The sequence below is a fragment of the Oncorhynchus masou genome, unplaced genomic scaffold, assembly GCF_036934945.1.
Source record: "Oncorhynchus masou masou isolate Uvic2021 unplaced genomic scaffold, UVic_Omas_1.1 unplaced_scaffold_6559, whole genome shotgun sequence".
NCBI classification, from domain to species: Eukaryota; Metazoa; Chordata; class Actinopteri; order Salmoniformes; family Salmonidae; genus Oncorhynchus; species Oncorhynchus masou.
Genome location: NW_027012998.1, coordinates 6,426 through 15,444, shown reverse-complemented (window position 1 = coordinate 15,444; position 9,019 = coordinate 6,426). Strand labels below are relative to the sequence as shown.

At 44.9% G+C, this 9,019-nt stretch overlaps 1 protein-coding gene across 1 annotated transcript; it reads left to right on the top strand.

Moving 5' to 3' along the window:
* The first annotated feature begins 7,745 nt into the window (after positions 1-7,745).
* LOC135536724 (probable E3 ubiquitin-protein ligase MID2) lies at positions 7,746-8,701 on the top strand. Its single transcript, XM_064962980.1, has one exon. The coding sequence runs from the start codon at positions 7,895-7,897 to the stop codon at positions 8,699-8,701; it is 807 nt and encodes a 268-aa protein (XP_064819052.1). The 5' UTR covers positions 7,746-7,894.
* The last annotated feature ends 318 nt before the right edge of the window (positions 8,702-9,019 follow it).

The following is a 9,019-nucleotide window of genomic DNA, read 5'->3' as shown; positions in this document are numbered from 1 at the left end:
GGAGAGAGAGGGTCGCAAGGGTTAGAGGAGGGAAGGGAGGGGGAGAGAGAGGGTCGCAAGGGTTAGAGGAGGGAAAGGGAAGGGGAGAGAGAGAGAGGGTCGCAAGGGTTAGAGGAGGGGAAGGGAGGGGGGAGAGAGAGTGTCGCAAGGGTTAGAGGAGGGAAAGGGAAGGGGGGAGAGAGAGAGGGTCGCCAGGGTTAGAGGAGTGGAAGGGAAGAGAGAGAGCGTCGCCAGGGTTAGAGGAGGGGAAGGGAAGGGGGAAGAGAGGGAGAGAAGACCCTGCCAAGTTGAGGTGATTTGTGCCCTTTCATGTTCAGGACGCAGTGAAATCCATGAATTCAGAAACATTATAATCTGTCCAGCCAACAGACTGTTAAATGTAGGCCTCTCTGGAGGCAAGACAGAGAAAGGAAGGAGTGGTTAAAAATACATGGAGAGGAAAATACTTTGAGTGTTTTGGGAGTCGGAGCAGCTCTCTCTCTCTCTCTCTCTCTCTGTCTCTCTGTCTCTCTCTCTCTCTCTCTCTCTCTCTCTCTCTGTCTCTCTGTCTCTCTGTCTCTCTCTCTCTCTCTCTCTCTCTCTCTCTCTCTCTGTCTCTCTGTCTCTCTGTCTCTCTCTCTTCTCTGTCTCTCTGTCTGTCTCTGTCTGTCTCTCTCTCTGTCTATCTCTCTCTCTCTCTCTCTCTCTCTGTCTCTCTGTCTCTCTCTCTTTCTCTCTCTCTGTCTGTCTCTCTCTCGCTCTCTCTCTCTGTCTCTCTGTCTCTGTCTCTCTCTCTCTCTCTCTCGCTCTATTTCTCTCTCTCTCTCTCTCTCTCTCTCTCTCTCTCTCTCTCTCTCTGTGTCTCTCTTCTATCTCTCACTCTCTCTCTCTCTCTCTCTCTGTGTCTCTCTCGCTCAATCTCTCTTGCTCTCTCTCTCTGCCTCTCTCTCTCTCTCGCTCTCTCTCTCTCTCTCTCTCTCTCTCTCTCGCTCTCTCGCTCTCTCTCTGTCTCTGTCTCTCTGTCTCTTTGTCTCTCTCTGTCTCTCTCTCTCTCTCTCTGCTCTCTCTCTCTCTGTCTCTCTCTCTCTCTCTCTCTCTGTGTCTCTCTCTCTCTCTCTCTCGTCTCTGTCTCTCTCTCTCTGTCTCTCTCTCTCTCTCTCTGTCGTCGTCTCTCTCACTCTATCTCTCTCTCTCTGTGTGTCTCTCTCTCTCTCTCTCTCTCTCTCTCTCTGTCTCTCTCTTTGTGTCTCAAATTTTGAAAAATGAGACTATAACTAACTTATAACTATATAACGATCATCTTCTCCTTTATATCAGTACTACAACTACAATCATCATTACTACGACTACTACTACCATCACTAAACTGTTATCACTACCATTACCACTCACATTTGGAATGATAAACAGCAATAGTAATAGTAATAACAATAATAGCAATAATAAGTAAGTTACTGCTTACTATGCAGATGTTATTATTCAGTGTCCCTCAGGCTATGGCAGGAAAATACATATTTGGCTGCAAGAGGAGCCATTGCTCCTTCGCCCATGAGTATTCTTAAGTTTTCCTCTGGGTTCAATTTGTAAAAATTTGGAATATGTGTAGTCATTTCTGTGAATAATGAATCTCTTTGTGAGGAATATTTGTCACTTTCTCTTCCTCCCCTGTTATGCAGTGACCACATACACGCTCCTCTTTGGGTAGCCATGTCTTTTTATATCTGCCGGTTTCTATTGCCAATCGGTGGTCACTCAGCCTGTACTTGGTAAGGATCTGTCTCTGCTTCGTATCTCTGACAGAGTAGAGATAATCAGCCAATTCATATTCTCTGTTTAGGGTCAGATAGCAATTTAGTCGGCTTTGGGATTTTGTTTCATTTTTCCAATGTTGTAAATATGATTCCTTTGATTGGTTCATGATTTTGCTTATTGGAATTCTTTCCATTGAAGCAGTGCTGGTGTCAGCTTGGTTGGTGAGGTCCAACACCAGCTGACTGAGAGGGCTCGTTTCTGGGCTCAGCTCTTGGGTTTGAAGTGATTTAAATTGCAGACTTGAATTTGGACTTGAATTCAGATGTAGCCAAAATTTTTATGATCTTTTCTGTATTTTCATTATTACTGGAAAACGGCCCAATTCTGCCCTACATGCATTAGTTGGTGTATTTCTCTGGACTTGTAGGATTTTCCGACAGAATTCTGCATGTAGGGCTTCAATTGGATGTTTGTCCCACATTTTAAAGTCCAGTTTATTGAGTGGCCCCCAAACCTCACTTCCATAAAGAGCTATTGGTAGGATTACACTGTCAAATATTTTAGTCCAAATTCTAATTGGGATGTTAATTTTGAATAATTTCATTTTTATTGCATACATTGCTCTGCGGGCTTTTTCTTTGAGATATGCAGATATGGTCAGACCAAGGTAGGTGTAATTTTTTGTGTGTTCAATTAAGGTGTTGTTCAGGGTGAATTTATATTTGTGTTTCGAACATCTGTTTTTTGGGGGGAAAATCATGATTTTAGTTTTTTGGAAATTTACTGCCAGGGCCCAATTATGGCAATATTGCTCCAGAATATTAATGTTCTGTTGAAGACCTTCTTTGGTTGGTGATAGACGTACCAAGTCATCAGCATATAGCAGGTATTTCACCTCTGTGTCAAATAGTGTGAGTCCTGGGGCTGGAGATTGGTCCAACATGTCTGCTAATTCATTGATATAAATGTTGAAAAGATTTGGAGTCAAACTGCAGCCTTGTCTCACACCTCGACATTGTGAAAACAATTCTGTTCTTTGGTTTTTGATTTTTATTGCACACTTGTTTTCTCTGTACATACATTTTATTAAGTCATATACCTTACCATCAAGCCCACTTTGTAGAATTTTGTAGAATAGCCCTTCGTGCCAAATCGAATCAAATGCTTTTTTAAAGTCAATAAAGCAAGCAAAGATTTTGCCCTGTTTTTTTTTGGTGGACGTGTTTATTAATTAGTGTGTGTAAGGTGTATATATGGTCAGTAGTGCGATGGTTAGGGAGAAAGCCAATTTGACATTTACTTATTACATTTTTTTCTTGAAGAAAGGTTTGAATTCTTGAATTCAAAATGCTACAGAAAATCTTTCCCAAGTTAATGTTTACGCAAATTCCCCTGTAATTATTGGGGTCTGATTTGTCTCCACTTTTGTGGATAGGGGAGATGAGCCCCTGGTTCCAGACATGTCTCTCTTTCTCTCTCTGTCTCTCTCTGTCTCTCTCTCGTCTCTCTGTCTCTCTCTCTCTCTCTCTCTCTCTCTCTCTCTCTCTGTCTCTCTCTCTCTCTGTCTCTCTCTCTGTTCTCTCTCTGTCTCTCTCTCTGTCTCTCTCTCTGTCTCTCTCTCTCTGTATCTCTCTGTCTCTCTCTCTCTCTCTCTCTCTCTCTCTCGTCTCTCTCTGTCTCTCTCTGTCTCTCTCTAATCGCTCTCTCGTCTCTCTCTGTCTCTCTGTCTCTCTCTCTCTCTCTCTCTCTCTCTCTCTCTCTCTCTCTCTCTCTTTATTGGCATGGGAAACATGTGTTAACATTGCCAAAGCAAGTAAGGTAGATAATATATAAAGTGAATATATAAAGTGAAATAAAGAATAACAATTAACAGTAAACATTACACACACAGAAGTTTCAAAACAATAAAGACATTACAAATGTCATATTATATATATACAGTGTTTTAACAATGTACAAATGGTTAAAGGACACAAGATAAAATAAATAAGAATAAATATGGGTTGTATTTACAATGGTGTTTGTTCTTCACTGGTTGCCCTTTTCTCGTGGCAACAGGTCACAAATCTTGCTGCTATGATGGCACACTGTGGAATTTCACCCAGTAGATATGGGAGTTTATCAAAATTGGATTTGTTTTCAAATTATTTGTGGATCTGTGTAATCTGAGGGAAATATGTTTCTCTAATATGGTCATACATTGGGCAGGAGGTTAGGAAGTGGGCTGTGAGCACATAGCCTGTCTTCTCTTGAGAGCCATGTCTGCCTACGGCGGCCTTTCTCAATAGCAAGGCTATGCTCACTGAGTCTGTACATAGTCAAAGCTTACCCTAATTTTGGGTCAGTCACAGTGGTCAGGTATTCTGCCGCTGTGTACTCTCTGTTTAGGGCCAAAAAGCATTCAAGTTTGCTCTGTTTTTTGTTAATTCTTTCCAATGTGTCAAGTAATTATCTTTTTGTTTTCTCATGATTTGGTTGGGTCTAATTGTGCTGCTCTCCTGGGGCTCTGTAGGGTGTGTTTGTGTTTGTGAACAGAGCCCCAGGACAAGCTTGCTTAGGGGACTCTTCTCCAGGTTCATCTCTCTGTAGGAGATGGCTTTGTTATGGAAGGTTTTGGAATCGCTTCCTTTTAGGTGGTTATAGAATTTAACGGCTCTTTTCTGGATTTTGATCGTTAGTGGGTATCGGCCTAATTCTGCTCTGCATGCATTATTTAGTGTTCTACGTTATACACGGAGGAAATTTTTGCAGAATTCTGCGTGCAGAGTCTCAATTTGGTGTTTGTCCCATTTTGTGAAGTCTTGGTTGGTGAGCGGACCCCAGACCTCACAACCATAAAGGGCAATGGGCCCTATGACTGATTCAAGTATTTTTAGCCAAATTCTAATTGGTATGTTGAAATTTATGTTCCTTTTGATGGCATAGAATGCCCTTCTTGCCCTGTCTCTCAGATCGTTCACAGCTTTGTGGAAGTTACCTGTGGCGCTGATGTTTAGGCCAAGGTATGTATAGTTTTTTGTGTGTGCTCTAGGGCAACAGTGTCTAGATGGAATTTGTATTTGTGGTCCTGTTGTCTGGACCTTTTTTGGAACACCATTATTTTGGTCTTACTGAGATTTACTGTCAGGGCCAAGGTCTGACAGAATCTGTGCATAAGATCTAGGTGCTGCTGTAGGCCCTCCTTGGTTGCTGACAGAAGCACCAGATCATCAGCAAACAGCAGACATTTGACTTCGGATTCTAGTAGGGTGAGGTCGGGTGCTGCAGACTGTTCTAGTGCCCGCGCCAATTCGTTGAAATATATGTTGAAGAGGGTGGGGCTTAAGCTGCATCCCTGTCTCACCCCACGACCCTGTGTGAAGAAATGTGTTTTTTGCCAATTTTAACCGCACACTTGTTGTTTGTGTACATGGATTTTATAATGTCGTATGTTTTACCCCCTTAACACCACTTTCCATCAGTTTGTATAGCAGACCCTCATGCCAAATTGAGTCAAAGGCTTTTTTAAATCAACAATGCATTAGAAGACTTTGCCTTTGTTTTGGTTTGTTTGGTTGTCAATTAGGGTGTGCAGGGTGAATACATGGTCTGTTGTACGGTAATTTGGTAAAAAGCCAATTTGACATTTGCTCAGTACATTGTTTTCATTGAGGAAATGTACGAGTGTGCTGTTAATGATAATGCAGAGGATTGAGGATACCATCAACACCACAGGCCTTTTTGGGTTTTTATTTTGTCCTGTATTTTGTCTCTCTCTCTCAATTCAATTCAATTCAATGGGCTTTCTGTCTTTCTCTGTCTCTCTCTCTCTGTCTCTCTCTCTCACTCTCTAATTCTCTCTCTCTCAATTCAATTCAATTCATGGGGCTTTCTCTCTGTCTCTGTCTCTCTCTCTAACTCTCTGTCTCTCTCTCTCTCTCAATTCAATTCATAGAGGCTTTCTCTCTGTCTCTGTCTCTCTCTAACTCTCTGTCTTTCTCCTGTCTCTCTTTCTCTCTCTCTATCTCTTCTCTCTCTGTGTCTATGTGTGTCTCTGTGTGTCTCATGCATTATATGCCAGGTCATTTGACAGCACCAGGCAGGCAGTTGTGTGAGTGTGGATGGGCTGCTAGGTTCACTGAGGCTGGAGGCTCTGGAGAGATGCCAGGCAGGGCAGGGCTGCCACCACTGTGCCCGGTCTTCAGCTGGAACCATTACACTGATCAGATCAGCCTGCATCCCTGTCTGGATGTGTCCCAAATCACATCCTATTCCCTGTCTATTGCACTAGTATGGGCCCTGGTCAAAAGTAGTGCACTATATAGGGAACAGGGTGCATGATTTCTGTCTGTACAGACCTTCCCCATCTCTACCCATCTAGTCTCGTTATGCAGTCTGCCAGCCCCATCTCTACTCAGCTAGTTTCATTATTCAGTCTGCCAGCCCCATCCCTACCCATCTAGTCTCATTATGCAGTCTGCCAGCCCCATCTCTACCCATCTAGTCTCATTATTCAGTCTGCCAGCCCCATCTCTACCCATCTAGTCTCATTATGCAGTCTGCCAGCCCCATCTCTACCCATCTAGTCTCATTATTCAGTCTGCCAGCCCATCTCTACTCAGCTAGTCTCATTATTCAGTCTGCCAGCCCCATCTCTACCCATCTAGTCTCATTATTCAGTCTGCCAGCCCCATCTCTACCCATCTAGTCTCATTATGCAGTCTGCCAGCCCATCTCTACTCAGCTAGTCTCGTTATACAGTCTGCCAGCCCCATCTCTACCCAGCTAGTTTCATTATTCAGTCTGCCAGCCCATCTCTACCCATCTAGTCTCATTATTCAGTCTGCCAGCCCATCTCTACTCAGCTAGTCTCATTATTCAGTCTGCCAGCCCCATCTCTACCCATCTAGTCTCATTATTCAGTCTGCCAGCCCATCTCTACCCATCTAGTCTCATTATTCAGTCTGCCAGCCCATCTCTACCCATCTAGTCTCGTTATTCAGTCTGCCAGCCTCATCTCTACCCAGCTAGTTTCATTATTCAGTTTGCCAGCCCCATCTCTACCCATCTAGTCTCATTATTCAGTCTGCCAGCCCATCTCTACCCATCTAGTTTCATTATTCAGTCTGCCAGCCCATCTCTACCCAGCTAGTTTCATAATTCAGTCTGCCAGCCCATCTCTACCCATCTAGTCTCATTATTCAGTCTGCCAGCCCCATCTCTACCCATCTAGTCTCATTATGCAGTCTGCCAGCCCCATCTCTACCCATCTAGTCTAATAATTCAGTCTGCCAGCCCCATCTCTATCCATCTAGTCTCATTATTCAGTTTGCCAGCCCCATCTCTACCCAGCTAGTTCCATTATTCAGTCTGCCAGCCCCATCTCTACTCAGCTAGTCTCGTTATTCAGTCTGCCAGCCCATCTCTACCCATCTAGTCTCATTATTCAGTCTGCCAGCCCATCTCTACTCAGCTAGTCTCATTATTCAGTCTGCCAGCCCCATCTCTATCCATCTAGTCTCATTATTCAGTCTGCCAGCCCATCTCTACTCAGCTAGTCTCATTATTCAGTCTGCCAGCCCCATCTCTACCCATCTAGTCTCATTATTCAGTCTGCCAGCCCATCTCTACTCAGCTAGTCTCGTTATACAGTCTGCCAGCCCCATCTCTACCCAGCTAGTTTCATTATTCAGTCTGCCAGCCCATCTCTACCCATCTAGTCTCATTATTCAGTCTGCCAGCCCATCTCTACTCAGCTAGTCTCATTATTCAGTCTGCCAGCCCATCTCTACCCAGCTAGTTTCATTATTCAGTCTGCCAGCCCATCTCTACCCATCTAGTCTCATTATTCAGTCTGCCAGCCCATCTCTACCCAGCTAGTTTCATTATTCAGTCTGCCAGGCCATCTCTACTCAGCTAGTCTCATTATTCAGTCTGCCAGCCCCATCTCTACCCAGCTAGTTTCATTATTCAGTCTGCCAGCCCGTCTCTACTCAGCTAGTCTCATTTTTCAGTCTGCCAGCCCCATCTCTACCCAGCTAGTTTCATTATTCAGTCTGCCAGTGAGGCATAGAGTTTTAGAGTCCTATGTACTCATAGTCAACTCTGTCTCTGATCTCCTCTTTCAGGTGATTGACCAGCTTCCGTGGGATTCGATGTCACCTCTAGATTGGTTCTGCTGAAGATGGAAACACTGGAGTCTGAGCTCACCTGCCCAATCTGCCTGGAGCTGTTTGAAGATCCCCTACTCTTACCCTGCGCCCACAGCCTGTGTTTCAACTGCGCCCACCGCATCCTAGTCTCCCACTGCTCGTCCAACAAACCTCTAGAGTCCATCTCTGCCTTCCAGTGCCCCACCTGCCGTTACGTCATCACGCTGAACCACCGCGGCCTGGAGGGCCTGAAGCGCAATGTGACCCTGCAGAACATCATCCACCGTTTCCAGAAGGCCTCCGTCAGCGGCCCTAACTCCCCCAGTGAGAGCCGTCGTGCCCCAGGTCTCTCCGGAGGCCACAGGCCCTATAGCAGCAGCGGAGGAGGAAGCTCCGGCAGCCACAGCGCCCGCTCCAGCCCGGCCCAGCCCTCCTCTCATCAGCACACTGCCACCATGTCTCTGGAGCACCGTATCAGCTGCCAGTTCTGTGAGCAGGACCCGCCGCGCGAGGCAGTCAAGACGTGCGTGACCTGCGAGGTGTCGTACTGTGACAGGTGTCTACGTGCCACGCACCCCAATAAGAAGCCGTTTACCAGTCACCGGTTGGTGGAGCCGGTGCATGACGCCCACCTGAGAGGCCTCACCTGTCTGGAGCATGAGAATGAGAAGGTTAATATGTACTGCATCGTGGATGACCAGCTGATATGTGCGCTGTGTAAGCTGGTGGGACGACACAGAGAACATCAAGTCTCCTCTCTCAGCGAACGCTTCGACAAACTCAAGGTGAGCCCCCCACCCCCTCCCCCTGCTCTCTCTAATACACAGATCACACACTAACTGTACACCTCAACAAACTGTGTTTGAAGGGTTTCATTCCGAAATGCAATATATACATTTTCAGAAATGTTGGTGAATTGACATAAATTAAAAATACATCTTGTGAAAGTGATAAAGGTATTATTGTGATCATCTTGCCATGACATGGGCGAATGAAAAAAAAACGACATGATTTTGTTTGAAATATTGCAAGATCATTTTTTTACTTCAGAGAGGCAAATAATCATGTTTTGTGGCAAAACGCTATATTTCCACCCCAAACAACATCATAATGTATCAATACATAAAACTATATTGTGCAAATATTTACATCTCTGA